Source organism: Acanthaster planci, linkage group LG01 (assembly GCF_054643075.1).
Source record: "Acanthaster planci isolate LZ-2023a linkage group LG01, COTS_SCS, whole genome shotgun sequence".
Lineage (NCBI taxonomy): Eukaryota > Metazoa > Echinodermata > Asteroidea > Valvatida > Acanthasteridae > Acanthaster > Acanthaster planci.
The window spans coordinates 30,976,474-31,003,194 of record NC_141777.1 but is presented as its reverse complement, the minus strand read 5'-3'; the positions used below and the strand labels follow the sequence as shown (position 1 = coordinate 31,003,194).

Genomic DNA, 26,721 nt, shown 5'->3' with positions numbered 1-26,721 from the left:
CATACAAGAAGAAAAGTTTTAGGTCTCAATATTTTGTTCTTCATTGCTTTCATTCCTGGTAAAACAAGGTTCCTATCATAACCAGGTAATTTGCAAAGTATGGACTCTTATTGATGAGGTTTGGTCAGTCTCAACAAAGATTTTGATGCCAGCAAGGAAAGAAAGGGAAACAGTCTGAAATCAAGTAGCTTTTCTTTCTTTTTTATTGCATGCACATTAGCCTGTACACTACATACACAGAAATCTACAGTACATCTCTACAACTTGTTTAAATTGAAACTAAAAAAGACAAGTCAAAACAAGAAAGCTGCTCAGGATATTATTAAAAATGCACCTTATTAAAAGAACCCAACAAAAACCCAAAGAAAATACATGTAAGTACTTGCAAGTGGTAAAATGTGCATGGTCGATGCTGTTGACCATTTGGGTTATAAAAATGCTTAACCAGAATCTTTCTGTACAGTTGTCTGCTGGCTCCAATGCAATACTCGTCACGCCTGACTACTGGCCTTGTTTTGTAACTGAGCACTGGCAAATGCATTGCCACGTTTACCAAAACTGTGACCACTGCAGGATGGTGAGACTCTGGTATTTGACACAAATTGCATCAACTGGTTAGTAAATCACATGGGCTAAGGCTGCGTCTGAATCCCTTGGCTGCGGCTTGAAATTACACACGACTCAAAGGGAACCGGCAACAGCCACTACCATAGACTCGTGTGTAATTGCTAGCCACAGCCAAATGATTTGGACACGGTCATTTATAGTAACTTACTGTTTGCTTGATAATTGCTAAATACTATTAAAGGCTGCTATAAATTCGGGCAATATTTGACCTTATTTACCAGTACTGTGTGAACAATGAAAGAACACACTGTCTGTTGCTAGAACAAGTACCCCAAAACAGCAACACAAAGGGAAATAAGGCAGAATCTTGGTTCATCACTGTGGATGTGCACCTGATGAAGATGCCACAGGTTTGTGCATATTTTGATGAAAACTGATCATGCACTCTCCATGCCATATGCATGTGAACCAGTGGGCACATGCATTGTTCCCTAGTACACATCAGCTCTTGTGTGTTAGCTGCACAGTGCAGCTATCCACTTTGCCTAGACTTGTTTGTCCATGCCTAATTTGATTAGATTCATAAGCCCTACCCCAGGAACTTACCAATTCTAGATTGCATGATCTCTGGTGTTTCCCACCAGTAGTGGTATAATGCTGGGTATAATGCACCTGTTTAAGAACTTGTTCAAAATCATGTGATTCCACAACAGTGTGTTTAGTCTGAGAAACGTGCAACCTTGTATCATTACAATGCAAGCCCCAAAGCCTTTGCAAAGTGCATTTACAATGTAAGTTTCTTACATAAACCAACAGAGGTATGACAGGATTTTAGCTTTGAATCTACAACATGATCTCTTGAAATGAATATTAAAAAAGTAAAAATAACCAAAATAACTAATTAATGGCATTTTGACACATACATGTACTTGTTCTCATTAAAAGTAAAAACATTCTGAATACCTACTGAAATTAAGGCTTGTCCTTGGCAAATGTGCTGTCCAATATTTGAGATGTAATACAACGGGAAAAATGGTTATTTTTAATTAAGCAAGCCTGAAGCAATTGCACATCTTGGGCAACTTTAATTTCTAGTCTGGCCTGCGTGCAATAACTAATTGTTACAGTACAATACATTCCAAGAACTGAACTGTCCATTGGAATGTCAGATTCTGGATATGTCAAAGGCATTTTCAATGACTTTCTGTAGAAAAACTAAGTTTTCGGTATTTTTCACTTCAAACTTTACCACCAAAATATTCATGCTACCAGTCACTTTTTGGTACATGTATGTAGAAAATCAAACTGGAAGACAAGAATGTGATAGAAAGCAAGGCAAGTACAAGTCAGTATTTCAACTGCTCTCAGTCATCAGGCCTATTTCAAATGACTGACTTTAAAACAAGTTTGTTCAACTAATAAATTAGACCTCTGACAGGCTTTCATGATCATGATCAACCATTAAAAACGTACTACAATGTATGAAAAATAAAATGCAAAAACTATAGAAGCACTCGAAACTGAGGGTTTGCAATTTACTTTTGGGTCCTTAGATATAAAGACTGATTTTCCCCAAGCTTTAGTTACATGATACAAATCTCTGTCATTAAATTGCCAGGTTGGTGTTAAAGTAAACGTAAAGGAAGTAAAGTGCATTTCAACGAAAACTGAAATATCACTCACTAAACAAATTTATCTTAACCAGGCTAAAGCAAATTCCTTCAAGCTCATACAAAAATTGCAAGCACATACGTGTACATGTATTTTTCATCCACAGTTTTACACCTCCATGTAGGCTGTCTACACTTCTCATGCAAAAACCACAATGTTCACAACATGTTCACCACAACAGTGAAATATAAACCTAAAGAAAAAATCATGCATCACAATACAGCAGCAGAAAGAACATTAAAGATGGCACGAAAAGGACAAGGTGTTATTTTGGCAAGGTAATTTTTTCTCAAAAGCTTTCTGGCAATATCTGCGAATTTGAATGGCCCTGTGAGTTGTTTGAGAACAATTCTCAAAACTTAAAAACTGCTTTGCCATGGAATAAACATTGTGGTTATTTTAAGTTTCCCTTCAATTCTTCTGCAAACTGTACTCTGTAAGAACATTAGACTTTCCGTGAAAGTTACAAGCTACTGAAATACGACCATTCAATGTAGCCAAATTGTCGTTTGTGGTTATTTGAACATTATCAGATAGAAACAGACAACAGGATTGAAATCTGCCTTCTAAAGAAACCTCTTACAACATCTGTAAAATTCTACAAATTTTGGCATCAGTCTAATCTCTTTCTTGGTGGTTTTCCGTGCCTGTGTTTGGTTTTCCATTGAAAGCTGCGCCTGAAAGCGCATTTGTGTTTCAACCTGTGTGTGAGGTGAATTGATAAACCCCTTTACACAAGAAAAGTGGCGAGTCAAAGAAAAAATATCACACGGTCATCAATATTTGAAAGCTACCGTACATGAGGGGTACAGGGGTAGCTAGGCCAGTTACAAGTTACATGTACTTCAATGGCCTTCGAAAAACACTTCAGAGAGGTAAACAAATTCGAAACAACCTGCTCCATACACAAAAAAGTCACACATGGCCCAAAAGTAAGCAAAAGGACAACTCAAGTGTAGAGTTTAAAGAAATGACAAATTCTATTTGAAGATGTAAAAAAAACCTTTCTAAATACACAATCACTACTTCATGCTTTGCTCTGGAAAAGGAAAATTCTTATAAAGGTACAACACTTTTCTACTTACAATTTTGTTCCAAAACATGAACAGATATCAAAGCTAGTTTTAGAAAGAGCTACGTGTACGTACTGTGTAATTAGGAATACCAGAGGCCGATTCCAGTGAGAGGCTCCAATACCAGGAAGGCTTACATGTAGATTTGTAAAACTTGGCAGCTGGGCAGTGTGGAAATCATGCACACAGTTTACAGCCACCGATGTACAACCAAAGTTTACAAATACCCTACAGAATCATTTCTGTGCACAGTTCTTTGAAAATCTTCCTACTTTGAACTTCTGGAGAAAATGGGTCACATTACACACGGATCTCTGTCTGTGCCATATGGCAATTTTCTTGGCAACTTTGATACCAATAAGAATTCCACCTAATTCCTGCAAAGAGCATAAAAGAATAGTTGGGGTTAAATAAAAACTGTGTGAATACTGAAGGAGACGGTATTATTCTTTCAGAAACTTTGACCAATGATTATGCAAAGCAAAGGCTCAGTTTACTCAAAGCTTCTCCTAGAAATGCTGGCAAATTTGGAGCATTTGAGAACTACCTCCTGATGTCAGGCCTCTGATGAATCTGCATGCTGCCATGATGCTCCTCCGGGGGCACAACCTCTACTCTAACAGCCCGATCGCTGTGTCACCATGTTGGTAGCGCACGTCTTGGGCAGCTCTAGGCCCCGGTGCAGGAAGTTGGCGAGGTCACTGCAGCCACTGCAGCAGGGCACAAAGGCGCAGAAGATGGCATAGAGGATGCCGCAGAGGATCCCGATGGGCCAGCCCAAGACCAGCAGGATCAGGGCCCAGACGATGCTCCACAGCCAGCCGCAGTTAGCCATTGAGGAGGAGTGAGAGCTGCGGACAACGGTCGTTCGACTTCGGACTTGAGGTTGAGAGGTAGTGCGGGTCTCGACACGCGTAGTCTGCTTGTACGTTGTTGAACTCATGCAGTCTACTGACTAATATCTGCATAACGACCAAGGAAAAGGAAAAAAAATAAATGCCCAGAGCTCTCATGTATAGTGGAAAAGGTGTGTAGACAGACTGGAATGCTGGCAGGCAGGCAGGCTACGCTAGCTGTAATGGTAACAGGTTTTCAAAAGCTGGCAGATTAGAATGACTTCAAACTTGACAAACTGTCCAACCAACATCGTCGCTTTTTGAATTTCCTTCAGTTAAGTTTACATCAAGTGACTCTGTGAACGGCTGATACAACATGATGATAGGTTGCATGCATGCAGCTGGTATTAAAGTTAGAAGACCAAGTCTTAACTACAAGTATGAGTACATGTACATGTGCATGTATGTTCCTGTGTAATATGGGGACTGAAGGGAGCACACCGAGAGGTTATTGAATAGTCCGGAATGCAACCAAACATGGCACCAGTAGGTTAGTCCCTCCTCGGGACTACATGTATTTACATGCAGCAGTTCACGCAGTCAACTACACTTCAACAACATCAACTGGCCTAAATTCTATGGCTCCGTGATCTCTTTCCTAGCTTTATGATTTGAGAAAGGCTACTCCAGCCATGGAGCTTCATGCTTCCGCTACAGGTAACAAATTCCTGATCAAATTTCACACACTGTATGAATACATACATGTACAAGTGTTGTCGGTATTCTGTAGGTTGGTAATGAAAACCTGTTCTGGGTGGCAAAGCCATCCAAATACAGACTGACAGAATCATCCATGCCTGATCACAAACTGATGCACTAATAGGACTAATGGAATGACCAAAGAAACTCATTTTACATTTCTAGACATGCTGTTTGAAGCACTAATAGACTAAAAACTGAAACCCGTATCGTCAAATTGAAACGTACATGTAAAGGTAGGACAGACTGAGCTACCAGTACGTGCATGGAAGAGACAGAAAAAAAAACGACTTACGAAGAGCAGATTTTCCCTGCAGTGTCTGCCCTGGCCTGTGAACTGATTTGCTTCAGTTGTTCCCCTCCCTTTTATGCAATGTGAATGTGTCTCTGTGGTCTGTATGAGTAATTAGAGTCTAGTGTTTATGAAAGACTGCACTTTATTGGATGGCAACAATGCTAGTCTTCGGATGTTCTTAAAAAGTTGACGAGTCAGGAAATCTGGTAATCACCGATAACTTTCTGTAATGCATCTAAACTTCCTCTACAGTATAAGCTGATCAATCGCTGATGAAGTTTACAGGAAACGAGCGTGACTGAGAGGCTGCCAAGAGCCACAGGTGTGGAGCACAACCAGGGCTTTGAGTATCCAGGAAAAACACACTGCATTAGGAAAGTCAAGAACTTGAGATGAGTTACATACACGTAGAAGAATGTTCTCTTCACCAAGCCTGGATTGACTGTAAATCTATCTATACCTACATTCACTGTCTTACTGGAAACGAGTAAATTCTACATCCATTTGCCACTCCGTACATGTAGCTTGGAATGCATACAGACAGCCAAAGGAAAACAATTAAAGGAACCTTTATTTTATTTGCAACACTCCGTTCACATAAATTTACCTAGCTAGAAAAGGTACGCAGACTGCAGTACCTGTCACTATACAAGAAAATTAATTGATGAAAAACCATGACTAAGCCCTCCCCCAAACAAGGTGCACAAGAAGGCGACTCAGGAACACTCACATTTGATTTCAGTTTCCTTGAAAACTCTAAATTTTGAAAGCTTAAAACATATTCCAACAAAACAAGGACACCTCGACATTTCCTCTGTTGGTACTAACTAAATGTTTATTTGGTCTTCTTTGATCAGATCAGATTTGCTTCCTGTCAATCACTGTAATTTAATCACATCTTTAATGCTTGCAAATTTCTAAGGTTCATTTTCAACTGGGGGGGGTCTTACAACTCTTAATTTCACTGAGCTATCAATCAAGGACAATGGTTGCTCCATTCCAAGCAAATTTCGTCAAAATTCGTACAGATTTCTATAACCAGCCACAAGCCATACAAGCACTACCTGGCTATTTGGCCTGGAAGTACCTGTTTTGTATAAATTGCTTGGAAAATGTCTGTGCCCTGTCTGTATCTTCATGAAATTAGCCTCATGAGACCAACTGGTGTAGATTTGATTCATCCAGTTAGACTGATTATAGTATGAATCTGGTCAAAGAACTGACATAAAATTCAGAAATTCCTTGATCCCTGAACAACAATAGAGAGGCACTGACACTGTCTCTCAAGTCTCAACCAAACAATGGTGATTGCCACCGTCACTCATCAGAGCTGAAGGTGAGACTCAGACGAGTGTGATACTGTTTTCTCTCTCTGAATTTCACGTAAGTCTTGATGACCAGATTCACAATAATAGATCTGTCCAACTATAGATGGACACCTGAGCTAACTGGACAATACTTGGGGTAAAAAAGGGATATCATTTCTGATTTGAGGTTTCTGATGTTCTGGTATACTGCCTCTATATATTTTACCTGATTTGTTTGTAAATACATCACAAAATCAACGAACAGAAAACCATTCAAAATTTATGCATTTTACAAATCACTTTATACATTACAAAATTGATACCATGCAACTTTAAATCACACAGAACTCAAACCGCTCTGTGATTTGGTATTCCAGTGCATGTGTCACTATGATTTTGTTTACTTGACTGCATGTTCACTGTGGAGGGCTAAACTGGCATACATGTGCATGTATTTGTGTCCATTACAATGCACATTCAGGGATTATTTCAGCACAAGATCAACTCGTGCATGTACCATAAGCTGCATGGGAGAAGAGAGATCCTTGACTCTCACAAAGTAAAGTCTCTTGACGCAGAAGCAAAATACAGACCCAAACTTGTAATGAGGTATCACTAATCCTTTTCGGATTCCTTGATAAAAAAAAAGGCCAAGGATGTGTGGTAGGCCTTATTCATGTTAAGGAGACATTCCTGTTTGCTAGGAAAGTAAGGGCCAAGTTAACCGGACAAAACTTTTGTCCCTGTGAGGTTTCTGTCCACACAATGCCTGTATTTCACCACGTGTGTCGTCCCCATGACTCGGTTACAAACGCAGAACACAGGGAAGCAGAGACTGAAGTCCCATCCCTGACCTGCCTTTACCCATCCAATAACATCAAACTCTCAACAATAATGAACTATCCCCTTGTTAACGCTCCTTTGGTAACTGTGACATTACTACTACAAAATATACATTTACTAAGGCACTTATTGGACCTTCTGACATGCTTCACTTGCTTTCCATTTCCATGGCTCCTTTCGTTTCCAAAATTCAGATCTACAGGAATCTGCAAAGCCTACCCTTCCTCTCTTTTAATCACTTTTTCCAACCCAGCATTCATAAACTGATATACCGGTACCTCAAACGCTTATATGCACACCTGCAGATGCGCGAGCACAAAGACGTACATGTACATGTTTGTCCCCCAAAAGAAAAATCTTCCTGCACGATACATGTATTGTGATTTCTGACACAAAAATACTATTTACCTATTTCTGAAAATAAACTTTTCTGCAATTAGTGTTTACTGAATACAAAGTCCAAATCTAGTGTGAACTTCCTGTGAAAATATTTTTGGCATGCAAGTTTATATTAATGTAGTATACACTACTAACACGTGGCCAATATACCGTAAGCTATGTTCAACTTGCTTGTCACCATCTGCAAATAGAGAAATTTATTGTTAAAGATGAGTGTTACTTGAATTTGAAATTATTCAGTCCTGATGAGAGACAACAGTGAGTACGGTATATCTGCTACCTACATGTAAATGTCTTGATAGGTTTTTAAAAATAGGATATCCCATGTTAGCTCCCACACCAGACACTTCACATCCCAGCTTTCAAAATGTAGGCTTTTTACTTCAACCACCGATTTTAAAGTTTGAGATTTGGTTTAATTTGATTAAAAAAAATCAATCATCTAGAAAGTTAAGAGAAACATCTGACATTCTGACATACTGACAGAGTTTTCACAGTTTTCTGGAGACATCAGAATTCCTTTTTGCTGACTTAAGAATAAGCATGGTTTTTACCATGGGATTAAATTTATGTAACTATGCATCTTGGTTTCAAAATTATAGCCTAACAATGACACTGTACTCCACGGCAACATCAAAAGCACACCCTATCAAAAGTCACAGCTCAATGTATTCTCATCTCTCCTCCTCTACTTCATTTTTCTTTCTCTTCTTGATTCTCCTTTCAGTCACAGAGGGGCTTCATCCCGACGATATTCTCCCCACAGGTCTGAGGCAGGAGTACAATCTTCTGCAGGGCCTCCATGATGTCTTTGAGGAAGCTCATGCAGACGGAGAAGGGCATGAGACACACCCAGACCCAGGCCAGGAGGAAGGCAATGGGCCAGCCCAGAAAGATGAGGACGATGACCCAGATGATGGCCCAGAGAAGACCTGCACCACCGCCTGCCATCTTGTGGTTGTCCTGAACAGCTCTTGCTTGTTATTGGGTGGTGACGCCAAAAAAAGGTACACTGAAGGGGCAGATCGGATTACGCTTGGTGGATAGACAATGGATGAGCGAACTCACACTGACAAGGTAAAGGGAATCCAGCTAAGATCTGGGAAGAAAAACCACAGAATTCAGTTATCATATTGCGAACAGCAGATTAATAACACTTTTTATGCTATTCAGAAAGTTTCTAAAGAAGATTGAGATGGGTAAAAAATTACAGCTACCCGGTAATTTGGGGCAGGGGGAGGAAAGGGACTGGAAAGAGCCTGCAGGGACAAATGAATAACTTATGGAGAGACACAAGTAATGTATATCAAAATGTGCTCAAGTATCAAACAAGAATTACAATTTTCCATACAAACCTACATGTACATAAAAAGCTCAAAATCCATACTAAATAAAGCTACTGTACTGTACATTGTATACATGTACATACTAATACATACATGTACTGGTACTAATAGACTATAGTCTGGCAGGTGTCAAGAATGCAATAAACGAAAGGCTTGTGACCATAATACTACTACATGTACTTGGAGCAATATCTAGGCAAGACAGGTACATGTACATATATACCGGTACATCAACACATAAATAAGTCAAGTACGTGTACATGTATGTATGTTATTGTTGCACAGTAATGTATCCCAGAGTCCCCGGGTACACAGCACATGCATACATGTACATGAACCAGTACCAGGGATGTAAGTAGTCAGTTAAAAATCAAAGCTGAAAACAGCTAGCAAATAGCTAAAATGTACATGTAAGAAGTCCCCCTACATTTCTACACAGCAGGTGCACAAAAAAGCTGAAATTCAGGGTCAACATCTAAATAAAAAAAGCTGAAATCAGCTAAAAAGCTGAATCTTCACACCTCAGCAGTATGTATAAATGTGATATGTAGGTGTACGGTAAGTTAAGGTACTGAAAGATACAAAGAACTACATGTACGTACCAGGTACTGTACATCTTGAAATACATACACTGTACATGTACATACAGTGTGGTAGAGTTCATGCATTACCGGCAGTTACAGTTGTGGAGATGAGGCAGCTACACGTTCCCATTACTTTGTGCAACGGCAGTGAAAGTGAGATTTTTTTAATTTAAAAAACACAGCAACATGTATCCTGATGAAAGGTGCAAGTGGTAAGATCTGAGCACTGGTTTGGATTTGCTTGCTGACAGGTTGCCACAGGCAACTCACAGTTGACCCTGGTTATCCCAGACAGACCTGGTGAAATGCATCCCTATGGTTACCATCAACACTCCCACACAATCATCATGACCATACACCAAAGGGGGCCATTGTTGAGTTAACCTTGATGCTGATGCTCCACCTGTGCAGGTATACATATACATGTACATATAGTTGTACAATGTACACGTAGGTCTGCAGGCAAGCCTTCACAACTGACTGAGTTACATGTAAAGTCTGCCCGATTTTATGAATAGACTACTTTTGAAGGATAAGGATAAATGGGTGTTAGAGTGTTTGTGCTGCGTGACCCAATCAAGGCTACATGTACATGTACATGATGAACCAATCAATCAACGGTCGAAGCTTTGAATTACATGTACATGTATAAATAAACAGGTCAATGTTAATGGCACTATTGCTATTGCAGCATGCACAATGTACATGCACATACCGGTATGCATGCGCATAGCTCGCAGCATTAATACATATTCAGGAATCACTAGAAATACCTGTATATAAAGCAAAGTCTGTACAAATGTTACAGTTTTGCATGAAAACGCCTAAACTACATTCTGGTGTTCCAAAACAGCTTCATTTACAATGTACATGCACACGTATTGCCATTTAATACCTACTCACTGGCCAGGAAATGGTCAAACAGAAAAACAAAGTTTATGCAAATTTCTATTTGACGTTAACATGTAGCTTGCCAGTGTTCAAGTGTAGACAGCTTGAAGTCTGCTTTAGGGTGCATACGGTGCACGTACATGTACATGTACTTACATGTATACTGTAATGAAAAAAACTACATGTACATTGTATACATGTACATTATGACACACCTCAAGTAATCAGGAACAACATGTCGGAGGAGCGCCTCTAAACCATAAGCAAATGATGCTAAAAAAAGCTACTCACTGGAAGATTTTGTTTGTTGGAAGTCTGGTCAGAAACTCTACAGTCACGATAGAAACTTAACAATCCAACTTTAGAATTTAATCTTCAACTAAAAAAGACACAGATAATACTATGCAGTTAATAGATTTTCTTATTTCTTTTGTTCTACCAATAAGTACATGTAACTGCATGGTTAATGCTTGCTGAGAAACTTACATGTGTACACCGTAATTTGAAACGCCTTGGGGGAATTTGCTGTAAAGAGCCTGCCAGAGGTCCAGCCAACTTTTCTGATGCACCTAAATCGGCTGACTGGGAGCTGATAAAGTTGTTAAAATAACACAAGTCATTTATAAGAATACTGCTGCGGCTTGACATATGCTTTCGGGTTGCTCTCCTAGGTTTTACGTTCATTTCATTACAGATGTCAATTGCAGATAGTCGGTCTGATAGCCCACTCCAATTCTATACACACCGGTATATCATGTACAGTGTACTACATTCAATTCAAAAGGAAAGAGGTTTCTTTGACTTTGTTTATGATGTCTGCACAGACAATGGAATGCTCAGATGCATCTCAATGTGCAATGCAATCTGTTATATTCGGAATGTCTCTCTTAGCCCTAGTCATCTGAGCAACTCCATGCAAACAAAGTGACTGACAACTGATTTGATGGCCAAGGGCGATTCTCTTGTCAGTTGATGAAGTATCAACAATCTCGCCTGAATAAATAATTCCCAAGGTCAATTGGACTAGTGATTAATCACACTGAGCAGTAATTAAATCCCAATCAGTTCAGTCAGGACTGCTGAGAATGGGTTAATTAATTGGGTGCTATCCATGATTAGCGAGTAAAGAATGAAGTGTTAAAGCTTAAGGCAAGTTCGGCATACCTTCATTCTACAGCTGAACTCTTCATCTCCAAACTTTTCATGAACAAGTGCACATGAATATACATGTAACCCTACATACATGTACATGTGTACATGCAGTCTGCGCATGATCCTGTCAGAGATGAGGTTCCTATCAAATAAACAACTTGAGTACAATGCTGGAGGACTCAATTCCCTATTTTCAAGGAATCGGACATGGACTCGGACAGACGAAACTTTCATTTTACTGCAATTTCATGAAGGAAGACACAGTTCTCATCATGCTTTCTTGAGAGTCACTTCGGTTGCACAGCAATGCTAGCACTTCTTGTGTAGCCCAATTTGAGGGCTCTGGGTTCAGACCAGTTTTAGACGGAAACTTAGTGCACAGTAGGGACGTGTACACTCTACATGTACTGTCTCTGTGTAAACCTATGTCCGTGAGTATTGTGCAGGGTAGATTTTGCACGAGTGCGTGGACGCTGTGGAACAGTTTCCTGATGAAAACTCACAAATAAAGCTTGATTATAAAGTAGAAGAGTCAAAACAATGGAAACAGACAAAACTACTTGTACCATACCAAACTGGCATGGTTATAAGCATGACGCATGAATCTGAAATTTCAAAACTTTACAAAACTTAAATTTAAATTTTGAAAGACCCTGGAAACATTGTCATAAGTCTATAATATTTTCTAATATCGGGGTTCTAGAACTTAAATGAAAATCTCTTGCAAAATGATGCATGGAGCTACATGACGAAGCTGGAATGCATTCACAAGAATGTACATGTACATGTACTTGCAAGTACATACATGTGTACAGTGCTTGCCAACTATACCGCTTTGGGCAGTAGACAAATGCTTTTCATTGATTTCAGCCATTTACCGACTTTTGCTAAAAGTTGCCACTTTTGATAATTTCTGTATTCAATTCACACCTGTGTCTCTCAAGTTTCACATTATAGAAAACATTTTCATATTATTACCTAACCTGAAACTATTCTTACATTGCGCTCCACAAAATGAGCTAAATTTTGTCTGAAACTTACAAGTATTTCCTGGTCTGGAAGCCTTCCAATGCCTACCCCCCCCCGCTGGTCGTTCTGCACCCTGTCCCTAGCATCTTTCCCTTCAAATCTACTGAAGAATCTACCACTTTGGCAAGTACAGTACAGTATGCTGAGGCCTTGTCCGAAATGGGCTTTCAGATTTATGGCTATGGCTATTGTGAGTGTGTATTTGTGCACTTCCTTTAAAGGCCCAGACCTAGCTAGAGGCAGACAATTTGGATGCAGTCTGACCACCCTCTGATCACCTTTTCATCAAACAACTTTTTTTCACAAAGAATTTGAATTTGAGATTTTAACATTTTTACACTTAGGAAGCCTCAAATCCTCTTAAAAATAACCGCGAGTAAACCCTTTTACCATGTTTACTAATTCAGTCAAAGTGCACACTACACAGCTATTTTTGTGTTTTTTTCTGTTACCAAAAGGGGTCTAAGGTCCACTGCTGTTAAATTTATCCCTTTCTTCAAAATATCTCATCTCCTCTACACTCATCAACATGTTAAAGTTATTTTCTGATAAATACAGTAAGGGTGTCAGTATGCCAATCGAAGTTAAAGGTTCAATAAAAAGCATTCATTGTAATTTTTATAAAATGCCCTTTTCAATCTTAATGATGTGTCACATTTGTGAAATATTGGTGTCAATGAGAGTACTGCTTGAGAATCATAAAGGACTTGGACACAAAGACTCGGACTTGGACTCTGATTTGGAAAGCAAGGACTCGGACTCAAATTGTAAGGATTCGGACTGCAAGGACCCGACTACCGGGTACAGCACCGCTGGATAATTTAAGACTTGTACAGGTACGGTATTTGAACAAACTACTGATGTGACAGCCTACACTATCATGTGCTACGGTACTTATAAAATCGTAAGCCAGACTGTGCACCCATGATGAAGTAAAAAAAGGGAGGAATCACTTAGGTTTGTGCGACCTGAAATGCCACACTTCCAGTGCATATACAAAGTGTGTTGCTGTCATGGACGCTCTCTCAGAGTGGTCATTTAACATGTGCCATCTACTGTCCCTTAGTGCATGAGCTGTATGGTTGTCTCTTCCTAACAGGCAGCAGGCTTTGGGGGACATGATGTATGGTAAAACAGATGGCTGGAGTACATAACGCCTAATATACAAAGGGCCTGTAATCACATTCACAGCCAGCACCTACAGTAAACTAGCTAAATTTCTCAGCCTTACCTGGACGCTCCTTGTTATTGTTAAAGTGCAACGATTTCAACATTAGGTCCTCTTTGATTTACTTGCTGAGTAGCGGATGTATCTCCTTTCTGCATTGAACAGAAAATCAAGCATCCTAGGTTTCCACACAAAAAAATTAGCAAATCTACAGTACACAAAACATTGATAAAAATTTTCAAATGGGCACTTACGTACCAACTACAGCAGTGTCGCGTGTACATGTAATATATGTACGTGTATGTACAGGTGCTGAACGTATCAGTGAGCATACAGTACACCTCTAATCTATGATGGGTACATGTGCCTGTATATCAGCGGAAGGGTGTGGCTTACAATGTATAAACAAGTGACGAACAGCGAAGAAAACAGTTGTGTGGCCAATGATCACATTCAGCATCAAAGGATACCCAGAGCTACATGCAGAGAAAACCAACGGCAAACAACTCCAGTCCCGCTCAAATTAATGTACTAAGCGTTGGTACTTATACTAAGCCATAGAAACCACAATATGCATAGATGCTGCACACAGGCCTTTATCTCTTGACACCACAGTGATGATGAGAGATCCAGGGAAATATTTGCTATGCAAATGACTGATGCACATGTACATATGTATATGGCTGATTGGGAAAAGAGCTTGGGACCATGGGGCCCGAACTGCTTCCCCACAAACTGCACCTTTATTTGCACAAATGCAGAACAAAGCAGCAACAAGCTGTGCTAATAAAATCTTCGGAGTACAGAACATAATGCAGTTCTGCTAGCCCTGTATTGCATTGTATCTGATTTAAGTCAGTCAAACCTGGCCAAAGTTATAAAAGTGAAAAGTCAAATTTAAAGCAGCAAAATAAGCGTGAATATTACTGTCATCAGCGCAACTGATAGTGTGGATTATACGGTACATGCAGCAGTATGAGTTCTCAATGTGGTCATAAGAGCTGGGAAGGTCTGTTCCACACACAATAATGGTCATGTACCTGTATACTATGGATTGGTTTATCAAAATTTGGTTCCGATGTGGTCATCATACCGGTATATGCAAGTGCACATCTGGACATCTGCATCCAATTCTTTTACATGTGTGACAGAATTACATACATGTACATGTAAGAGGAGTGCAAAACCAAGCTCAAACACTAAAACACAGACATTTTTCTTGGCACTGTTGTACAGAACCCAGTGTAGTGTGCACGTACAAATGTCTGCTCACACGCTGGTGGATGCAAACTTACATGTATAAGAACACAAAAGAACTCAAAAAAGGTCATTTATTAGAGAGAAAGGGTAAAACCTTGAGAGAATGAGTAGTTTAATATAAATTCCAATGTGTTATCACTCTGTCATGCTTCATGATCCACATCTGGATTCATGGACTTGTCTTCTCGGGGCTCATCCTTCTCTTATCATTTTCTCCTCATTAGTCTCTTATCTGTAGTACAGTACATGTACATCATCCTGTTCCTTTGCACTAAGGTTTATCACAGTCCAATGAGCTGAGTCAGTGATCTCTACACATCCTCTCAAATTAGCATAACTCCTGCTCTAATTAGAAGACAAATCTTCTTTTAACAGATGGGTTTTACCCAATTTGTTCGAGCAAATTGTCTCTACCCCAAGGAAAGCTAGGAAATGAACAATACACACTCTGTACTGGTACCTGGGAACTACCAAGTGCATGTACTGTACATGTAAATCTACAATGATAAATGATGGTGAACATGTGAGTGTGTGTGTGTGCAAATCACATCAGGAAGAAGACAGACACATGAACTGTACAGAAAGCCATGTTCAACAAGATCAAGAAGCACACTCAATCCCAAGTACATGGCTGAACCTTTATCTTTGACCTACTGGGGAGAAATGTGGCAGGAAGCTAGGGCTGGTCTGTCATTGTTCACAATGTTTCAGACAGTCTGGTGCAGTGAAGGTCCTTTTATTATTAAAACCTGTCTAGAAGGGAGGGGCCAGTGTTTGTCCAAGTTGTACCAGTAGCAGTGAGGTTCTCATAGTGTAGGGGGGACATATACATGTATACCTGTACAAAGTTCTTGCCTCAAGTAGACACAAATACGGCGTGTGCATGTTTCTGGGAAAACGCTGATATATCAACTCTGTTACTTGATGACAACTGTTCAAAGACAGAGTCACCTTACATAAACATGTAAAAAAAAATACAAATTACTGTTATTTTGTTAATGGGAAAGTTGTCAAGACGAAAGTCTCCACATTTGGCTGAAATCAACCTTGCTATTAATGATGAGAACTCTAGTAATGAAAACCAGACTGTAGAGATACATGTATATGACACTGCAGAATACAACTGGGAAAACATTCACTCTTACTGTGACCTTGAATTCTGTTGGCTTCTCTTCTAGTTTGACATCAATTTTTCTTGTTAAACCTACATGCACAGTCCATCCCAATATGTACAAATATTACCAGTACATTTTTACAACTATTCAAATCTTAAGGATCTCATTTCTAGCCTTTCCCTTCCTCTCTTTTGAATCATTCAAGCAGACATTGTCAAGTGAACACAAGTGAACAGAACACAGTCATACATGCACAAAAATTACAATGTTGTACAAATTAACAGGTAGGGGCTGCGGGGTCAGCTCGTAAGTCTGACGCCTCAAATTTCCGAGGCCGCATAAGTCGAAAAAAAAAAAAACGTTTACAAAAGTCTCTAAGTCCGATACCTCATAGGTCTGACGCCTCATAAGTCCGACAAATGTGTTTAAAAGTTCCAACGGTTTTTCGGCCCATGGCATAGATCCAATGCCTCAAAAAATCTGACACCTCGAAAGTCCGACCTTTGGTTTGACACTCGTTAAGAGCATACCGGCATGAAGACGGTGCTAGGAACAAGACTGGTTCCCAGTGTAAATTACATACATGTACATGTACTTACAGGCAGATATGTGTTTAAGTTGCATTTGTTTTTGTTTTTTATTTCACCACAGGAGGGACAAGTTCATAATCATCCTTTTCACATTAGCTTCGACTCAATTCACTCACTAAAATTTGTACCTTGCATGCAAGTGATGAAGTGCAAATTGCACCATTTTTTCACACGAACTCATTTTCCAAATTATGCAGTGAATTGCAAATTCTACAACAAACATACATGTTGCTTCGAGGTTTTAAAATCAAACTGTTTATGAAATAATGCATGAGATGAGCTCGAGTTAAGCATGAGTTGTGCAAATACCAATGCCATGGATGCACATCCAAGTTCATCATTGACCATTACTGATGATCCCATGCCAGCATACAACCCAGCAGCAGCACGACACACTGGGCCTACTGAATCATCCCCATTCAACCGACAAGGCCACCCATGACCTAATTGGCTGTCTGCAAAGAAAGTCAGCCGATGTTTAGACTGGACACCAGTCCTTTGTGCCCAGCCCAGAAAATGACACGTACATCTCGGTAAAATGCACTGCAGGCTAGGGTTAGAAAGGAGTGGTACTGGCAAGCGTTTTGGCCAGACTAGGAAGAAAAACAAGAATTCATCATTTTAAATATTCTTGGGAACTTCTGGTGTATCACACATGCAGATAATAATTTTTGGTTTTGCGCTCGAACAAAATAACCCTAGATGCCTGTTCTAATAAGGACACATCTACATACCGGGTATTTTATAGTATTTAATTGAAATCAAAAGCACCGTAACTGAAACGGAATTGGGATGGGTTTTTTAAATTAAAAACATAACAAACTGTAGACAAGTGAAATCTCCAATTACAATTTCTACAGGAGTCTTACGTTTAAGTCCGTATTAGGTTTGTGCCAACAAAACAGACTAAAATCAACTCTAGCCATAGACAGGTGTGGCCGATCATTTTCCCACAAGGGTAGGAAGCTACATGTAAGTTCATCAAGTTTGTGTACTAACAAAGAGCTATAAAGCCAGCACTTCTGTTTTGTCTGTACATATGTACATTTACATGTACTTTCTGGCTCCAAACCTGACCCAGGCCTTTAAGTGACGCAGCCTAGGTGTCAGTGATGGCATAAATGGACTGTTCATTGGTAGTGCCTCAAATGCATGTGAACGTGCTACCCAATTTGCTGTTGTATAAGCAAAAAGCTACAATGAAAAAGGAAAAGGATGGTACATGTACATGTATAACTAGCACATTTTCTTTGGACAGAAGTTAGGTGGGGCCAAATAAGCGATATTTACATGTACATGTACCGGTCACATGCACTGACAGTTAATATGTGATACTAGTATCCACAGGTCAAACGGTACATGTACATATTCACGGGTTGCTAATGTAAGACAAGGGTTTTCTTCTTTTCTGACGAGGGCTGCTTCTGTACAATTGCTTGGAGGTAGTACATGTACATGTATATAAACCAGGGTCTCTCTTGACTAAGATGAATCCATGAAAGCAAAGAATTGAAGCTTTCACTTTTCTTCAGCTTGGTCCTTGTGTTTGTTGTAAAATATTTTTTTTATCATCACGACAACCAATCAGTTTTCCACGGTGTACAAGACAAGCTGCTGTTTGCAGTCATCACCTACATGTAGGCTGTAGTGGGATGAATATGCAATATTTTTTTCCTCACTGTTCAAACTTTCCTGCTGGAAATACAACAGCCAAGCTGTGCTGGTATCAGGTATCTGAGTATCAATCATCAAGATGTCATAGGGCTGACTCACATTAGTCAGAATGAGGGCTTGCAAGAAGGCCAGGGAAAATTCCCATCAAGTCACAGTGAATTTGCTAACCATACATGTACATATATGTTTGTGAACATGAATTGGGTAAAAACAAATTCTTTCAGCATAAATCATAATTTCAGAGCCACTCTGTGTCAAATGGTCCAATCACCCACAATGTTGGAAGTTTAAACCCCATCCCATCCAATTTTGTTCATATTTGGTATGTGGGCAAAATTTGCGAGACCCAAACAGCCGACATCATCATCAGTTTTTTGCATTATGGATCGCCAGTTTCTTGTATTTTTGGAAAAAATGGGTGTGGCCATCAAATTTTATTATTGATCATACATGTACATGTATCTCCTTAACACATGGGCCAAATTTGTTGATATTGATGTCTTTGGAATAGATAATATCATTAACAGTTTGAAAGATGACATAAACTGGACACGAAAACCTGTTTGTCTTTCTGGGCAAGGACAATTTACAAAAATAACAGTGATGGATGGGTTGCAACAAATGTCATTTGCAAAATTTTGGGGAACTTAATGGCGGTAAAAATCATCCCCAAACAATACCTATCATACATGCACATGGGCATTGTTGGGAAAGGGGGGAATGGGGTGAAAACCACTTTTTTTGAGGGGGAGGCTCTAAAAAGTGATAAAACATTAACAGCTGGAGGGGGGGATGTCTATTATTGAGGTTTTTTTGTAATTCAATGGCAATTTTTATCCTCTTTTGTCTCTCTTTACATGTAATTCCCCCCCTCCCCTTTTCATTTGCAAATTTTTACCAGGGAGGTTAGGAGAGGGACAAGAATCCTTGTTCCTCATCTCCCCTTCACAACGCCCATGAGTACAATTACCGTGTGTACCTTCAAAATGGATTTAACACTAAAACTGAGACTTGTTTGCTGACTTTGTATTTTTGGTTTTAACTTCCCATATTGGCCTAGCTGTTCCTGGTTTCCTGTGCCAGCCATGTGATGATGGCCTTTGACAAGGGAAAGTTAACCACAAACTGCAGATTCACCTCCTACATTACTCTGTAATTCTAGGGCAGTACCGAATCTCAAATATTCAAACATTATTTTCCAAACTGAATGCAAAATTCATGAAAACGAAGGGAGAATTGTTTTTGTTTTAAGTGAGAAAGATTGCACTGTGGACGCTTGTTTCAAGCAGATTCAAATAAAAAGCAACAGAACTCTTACAACGATTCAAATAGTAAATTATTCATTAAAAAGTTTCAAAGGACAAGAAATGTTGTTTGTCTATAAATCTTGTAAATTGTGGCTGGGGATACTCCTAGACATGAGAAGCTACTGGTATTATAGTGATTCTAATTTACAATTGTGAACGTTATTGCAAATGATTTTGTTCATCAACATTCTGCTGGTTGGTACAACCAAATATTCGGATATTCAACTGAATTGAAAGTCGACTCTTCGGATAGTGAATTATTTGAATTGAATTCAGTCCTATGTACCAGTAATTCACCTTACAAATGTGGCTTTAGCTGCTCCAATGTTGCAGTTCAATGGTGCCAGCACATTTCTGGTTCCACAAGATCAACTGGTATGGTGCACATCATGACAGTTCACCAAGAATGTGTGCGCACTGTTGCCATTTTTTAACTTAATGTAGCGATTATCTTTTACACATGCATGTACATGTAGCTCACGTTTGTAGTACACATTGTGCAGACACTGAATAGTGGCTTTTCCATTATGGATACATGTACATGTAGATCAGTGTGCACATACATTTACATGTACATGTAAATCTGTGTGCACATACATGTACATTTACATGTACACTGTACATGTATGTACCATGTACATGTACAATTGCTATATAATGCACAATAGCAGACAACATGTTATTATTGTTAGGAATGGAGGAACCTTTCTTGTGCTTATAAATGCAAATCATGCATGGTCAAAGACTTGAAACAATAGATCTAGACCTGCGGTTTTCCATTTTATAACCAGGCTGTGCTGGGTGTATCACAATGAAACATGTTACATCCAAGGTTACGGCAACAGAAACCACACCACACAATCCACAAGATGAAGTAATGTGATCTGCCATCCATAATAACATACTGGTACATGTACGTGTAATATCAATGATTATATCTGCAATGTCACACTTTGTCTGGACTCTGGAATAACAGTTTCCTTTAAACTAAAGGAGCTTTCCCCTGTCTCATGATTAGCTAAGCTGTTTGGCAAAAACCAATATGTTGTTTCATTGAAACAAAATGACTTTTGGGCTTGACCTTAATTGGCATTGTACCCTCAGCAAACACTGTATGTAGTTCAGACATGGTTCAGGGTTTAGTAACATTTGGAAGCAGTGGAGAGAAATAAAAATACTAATTTAACTGTCTTTATCGGGCCCAAATTGCAAAATGTACTTTGATCGTCGCTACAGGATTAGTTAAGCATGAAGAAAGAACAAAGAAGAAAAAAAACCTGATTTTGTGGACGCAAGCATTAATGAGTGGTCATATGATCAGAATCAGGTGATGTCACAAGTGCTCCAAGCGTGCTCGCACCGCGCCAGCTGACAGATTTCTGCGATGATTATCCATGATTTCTATCACTTTTGCCTTCTCATCTGCAATGCCGTATTGTATAGCAAAGTATTGTTTTGTGTCGGACAACAGTCCCCCGCACGTACATTGGCATACATGTGCATTGCCAGAAAAACCGCATTTATGGCGGCAATGGTGGGCAAAGTGCTGCCGTCCTCCGGGAAAAGACTGTCAAGCAAGGGTGTGCAGTGAACATTTTACTCAAGATGAGCATATCCAGCAATACGAAATGGGACTAGCAAAAAGGCTAAAGTCGAAGCCTGATACGCTGCTGAGTGTGTTCCGGAATGATGCTGAGGATTCCCCTCCCCATGCTTGTGAGCCTTATTCTGCACTTGCTGGTACCCAGTCTTTAAGCCAGCCCAAAAGCACTTGTGATGTCACTATCGAGATTCTGATCACGTGACCACTATTAATGGCCGCATCCACAAAATCAGTTCCGCCTCATAAAAACTGTCCAGTAAAAAATACTGTGCTTTGTGTTTTCCTTTTTGATCATTATTCATGCTTAACTAATCCTGTAGTGACAATCAAAGTACATTTTGCAGCTTGGGCCCAATAAAGACAGTCTTCCTTTAAAGCAATGTTAGGAAGTTCCCTTTAAAACTACAGTCACTACACAAACATCTCGTCTTCCAATTTACACATGTACACACCTAACAGGGGGTTTTATTCTATAAAAAAGAAAGGACAAAAAGTCCTTTAAGAATTAACCATGAATAAATTTCTGCCAATCTCTTTAAACTTGATGAATTAGTCACAAAAAACATTGAAAGAAACAAATCAGGCTCTCATGTCCAATTCCCTTACATGGTGCATGGAGGTAGAATTCTACCTCCATGCATGGTGTGTACACATCAACCCTCTACTGCACATGTACAGGGGTGTTCATTCCAATCTAACCATAATTTATGCAAATTTAGGGAAAACAAACTGTTGATAATTTTTGTGGTACATGTTCTCTAATTTTTCCATACAATTAGCTGTACAATTTGATATCACAAGGTTTGTTAGTTGACCGAGCAAAAGTTATACAACGAAAAGAACTTAAAATGGTGCTCTTGTTTGGTTTGGTGGCTTGAATGCAGCCTTATAAATTTACAACAGTTAGATGCACCGGTACATGTACATGAACCCCAGATGAACTACAGGGGTGTGCATTCCAATCTAACCATAACTTATGCAAATTTAGTGAAAACAAACTGTTGATAATTTTTGTGGTACATGTACATACAGTGTACATATGTGTACATGTACGGACTTCGCCGTTGACACTCAAAGATTACCAAGATTTTCATTAAATACATGTAAAGCTCTTGAACTATAGCTGAGTACACTGCAAGTCTTGTGACATACATACATGTACATCCTATGGGGTACATGTAAATAATGCACGAATTCAAACCAAAAAGATTTCCAATCAAAACATACTAATGACTGTACTTTGTTCAGTCTGTCAGCAAAATCAGCATCTTGGAGATTAATCTTACATGTAGTTACACTGTACATGTATGTGCCTTCAAAGGAATACCCAACAGTTGAGCACAATCACTGAAAACATTTTACAACATTGGTTTTCCACAATAACTTACAATTATGCATTTTAACTAGCACACGTATTATACCAGTACAGTAGCTTTGAGTCACTTTACATTTCAGTATCTTAGAAACAGATGGATAGTTTTACATGCATACATATTATTTACATGTACACCTAAAATGGCCATTTACTTTAAACATTTCTATGAGAGCAATGATTAATAACATACACTTAGCTAGACTAAGACAAGAACTACAGCTACATGAAACAAGAAATACAGCTACATACATGTACAAGAAATACAGCTACATGTAAGGGCCTACAAGCTAGTAGCACGGAAAAATCTGAGATATTTTAAAGGTTACTTACCAACAAAGAAGCTTCTGACACACGTAAGTTTCTGTGCGACTTCATGGGAGTTGTTTCTTCAGAATCTGTCCGTTTGGCACTGACAAACTTCGATGTCTTTGTCAGCTTAAATGAGTATCACGACGTGAGTCCTGCAAACAGGCTACATGGGTACGCTGTAAGGTAAAGCTTTGACATTTCCTGTGTTGTAACTTACATCCTGCCTGGATGTTTTTAACAAACCGCCGTTACCGTTGGGAAAAATAGGGGGAAGTTCAAAGTTCTCATTCATTGAAAAATAGCCGGTAGAGGGAATGCAGTAGTTCCACAGATCAAGGCATGCTCTATAAAATGCATTTTGTATTGAGGACGGGGGGAAATTGACTTTTGAAACGAGGAAAGTGATTTGGGCAGAAGGTACCAGTGCATTTACATTGCTTGGTATCCTGGACCGTGTCTTCTTGCTCTGTGCTGGGATTTATTCTTTGTTCACTTCTGAAGATCGTAGAAGTACATGTAGATCTTGCCACCATCAGATCTTCCAGGCAGCCTTGTTCAACGCAAGTGGGCATCTTAGCAAGTGTGACGTGGACTGCACAGATATTCCACATACATGTATTTGTATTCTGCATGTATATACATACATGTACAAGTAACCCAATGTGCTCATGTTGGTCTTGCATAAACTAAACCTGGTGTGAAGCCTACTGAGGGATTTAGTATTAGTACAGTACGTCTTCCAGTCACACCAAATTTTCAGCTGAAGTATAGTAACTCTTTTGTATTTTTAAGACCTCTGACCCCACACCACTTCATATCTGTACCCATTCAACAACCCTGCAATAACTATATGTACCTATCTGGCCACAAGTTAACATCTTTCACTCCATCTCGCTAAAATTCATCTCATCATGGATTTCTTGGTTGTTAAAATTTACTTCTGAATGGTCATTGGGTATTCACTCCCAATTCTCAGAGACTAGTTGGGCACCATAAGCCTACCGCTACCTGCACAATCACCTGATGGCTTTGCACAATTGGTGAATCCTGCATGAAATCGCTTACACACTGTGCTTCACTTTTTTGGAATAATCTTCCATTGTGAAATGGAAAGGAAAGGCAATTGGCTGATGGTAGAATTATCAACATATCCTGCAATAAGATTGAGTGACTGTACAGAGATCAAGCGATTGTAGAGTTTGACTGATTGCACCCAATATGTAGCTGTCCAGAAAGTAACAGACAAATTATTGTAATTCTTTCAGGCAAGCTGTAATTTTGAAGAAAGCAATGAAAGAGGGCCATTTCTAACAAGGTGTCTAAAGATGCATTTGTGGAACTTGTCATCTGTAGTTCATGAACTGAAGTGCACAAAAGTGTTGACACAATGCAAATAGTTGCTATAGCTCATCATTTCGGTGCACAGGTATTGTGTAGCTACTATCGGCTAAATGAAATTGTGTCCCTGATGCTGACTTTGGGCGCAAATCAAAACATGTCAAAAAACGACTGCATCTTTTGATTTGAAGTGAAGATCCTATAGATTATATGTATATGCAGGTCGATGCATTAAGGCGGAGTTGGAGGGAAAGGGTTTGTATGATACAATAGGCTCAAGTAAACCTTAGGTACAGTACATTCACTCATTTAAGATCATCACTGACGAGCTCCAACTTCATAAGGTTAATTGTAATGTACCTTTCTTAAGCTTTTGAGCACTTTTCTTGCCCTAAATGAATATGTACAGCACAAATAACAAGTCTTGGATGGTACATGTACATACCTCTAACCTACATGTACACCTAGAACTAACATGACAAAGTTTGTTGTCATGCCATGTTACCCTTTAGGAGCATGACATGACGACAAATTCCGTAGTTCTAGCAGTACCTTTGACCACCATTCAGAGCTCTGACTGGGAGCAAGAGGTGACATGTGCTTTTACACGGAAACGATGGTCCTTGGATGAGGATGCTGCCGAAGGAATACGCACGTTTGTTGCAGAGCACACTGAGCACGCACAACCAATTTGTGTTGGAATGTATGATCTTCGAGTGTACATGTATGGGTGCGGCACGACCTCAAACTTCCCACCAGCCTGTCTCTCCTCTTTGCCAGTGAGGGTGCACTTTCAGAGCAAACAGTCCTGCATCCTCCAATTTCAATATTGTTAGGTAGGAGGTTTGCGGAGACACCATGTGGATTTTTGCGAGTATGTGGGGTTCTGAAATGATCCAGTCCTCTACGTTTCGAGAGATAATAATTCACCATGCAAACCTTCAAGCATTATCCTCAATAGTGTTGATGTACATATCTTTTATGTGCCGTGGCCCCTAACGTGCCCCACTTTCATATTTTGCTTGCGTCTGAATGGAGCAATATTTTACGCTCAAATTTCAGTGAAACTTCATCAAACTTCTAATATTCTGATTCATAAATCTCGATTTTTATGTACATGTACCTGCTACAAAGTTTAGATGAAATTTTATTTTTGCCTGATTTTCCCATTCTTTTCCAACTTGTAAAATGAACTTTTTAATGTGCCAAAAAATAGAAAAAGAATTTTCTGACAAATTTGTGGATAGGTATTTGAGTGGCAGTAATGATGCTTTACAAAAATTTAACGACTTCAAATGATTTTATGAATGATTAATGTGGGATTTTCTAAGATTTTTTTTAAGTGTGCCACGTTAGGGAACACTCAGCTGAATTCGGGCCCAATTTCCGGATGTTGACAGGTTTGGATTTCAAACGAAATTTCAAAACACTCAAAATGTTCACAAAGGTTCAACATCATGTATCACAAAAGTTATAGGAAAAAATGTTGCATCCTGACTCCACTTCAGCAGTTGTGTACAAAGTCTATGGGGAGTGAAGAGAATTGTGAAAGTACATGTATTTCCCAACATCAGTAAATTTCTCCGTCCAGAATTTGTGTCTTTCCAGCATTTCTGTAATGACTGACTTTTATTGAGATGATATACATGTATGATGAGAAAAGTGGAGTCAGGATGCTACATTTTAGCCAAGTTATAATGCATATCATACATATTGTAGCCTAGTACCAGTTATCACCACCAAACATGCAAAATGTACATGTGTTTCAAGTTTTTTTCAGGAAAGAAGTTGGGCAATGCGGCGTGACGAAAGACAAGTGAATAGCTATAGCAATAGTTCCATGGTTGAAGTTATGAATTTCAGAATCCAATATCATGTTGGCCATGCATCATGTTGTCCAGGTGTTGTCAAACATGTCAAAGTCAAGTAAGCACTGACTGTGGTCCCAGTAACCTCCCATGTAAGAAACAATTTACCTCAACGACTAATGACAGGCATTTATTGGCAGGCTTTTTGAAACAATGTCAATGATTTTCATTGGTCTCACCTGGCTGATGGATAAACGTCAAAGATGCTTTCTACCTGTAGCTCGCACAGAGTCCCAGGCCAGGGCTACGGTCACGATGGTTGGACTTGTCCTCTGGGTAATCTCAAAAGCACATCTTATCACTGTACAACAGTCATGAATGACGAGAACGGCCGGTCAAGCCCACACTAAACAGAAGTTTGA

General features: G+C 39.4%; 1 protein-coding gene across 8 annotated transcripts; it reads right to left on the bottom strand.

Moving 5' to 3' along the window:
• Nucleotides 1-180: 180 nt before the first annotated feature.
• LOC110976718 (uncharacterized) lies at nucleotides 181-26,721 on the bottom strand. Of its 8 annotated transcripts, none has more exons than XM_087135318.1 (3): nucleotides 26,539-26,721; nucleotides 5,202-5,300; nucleotides 181-4,273 (listed from the first exon to the last, which is right to left on the bottom strand). In XM_087135318.1, exon 3 carries the CDS (start codon nucleotides 4,252-4,254, stop codon nucleotides 3,928-3,930), a length of 327 nt encoding a protein of 108 aa, XP_086991444.1. In that variant the 5' UTR covers nucleotides 4,255-4,273; nucleotides 5,202-5,300; nucleotides 26,539-26,721; the 3' UTR covers nucleotides 181-3,927. The 8 variants fall into 8 exon arrangements, with proteins under 8 accessions (XP_086991444.1, XP_086991446.1, XP_086991441.1 ...); XM_087135320.1 differs by lacking the exons at nucleotides 5,202-5,300; nucleotides 26,539-26,721 and adding exons at nucleotides 13,984-14,072; nucleotides 14,317-14,489; XM_087135315.1 differs by lacking the exons at nucleotides 5,202-5,300; nucleotides 26,539-26,721 and adding exons at nucleotides 13,984-14,072; nucleotides 14,179-14,319.

Bases quoted from the DNA above. Each gene is read 5' to 3' on its own strand.
- LOC110976718 (XM_087135318.1), bottom strand. From the start codon at position 4,254: ATGAGTTCAACAACGTACAAGCAGACTACGCGTGTCGAGACCCGCACT.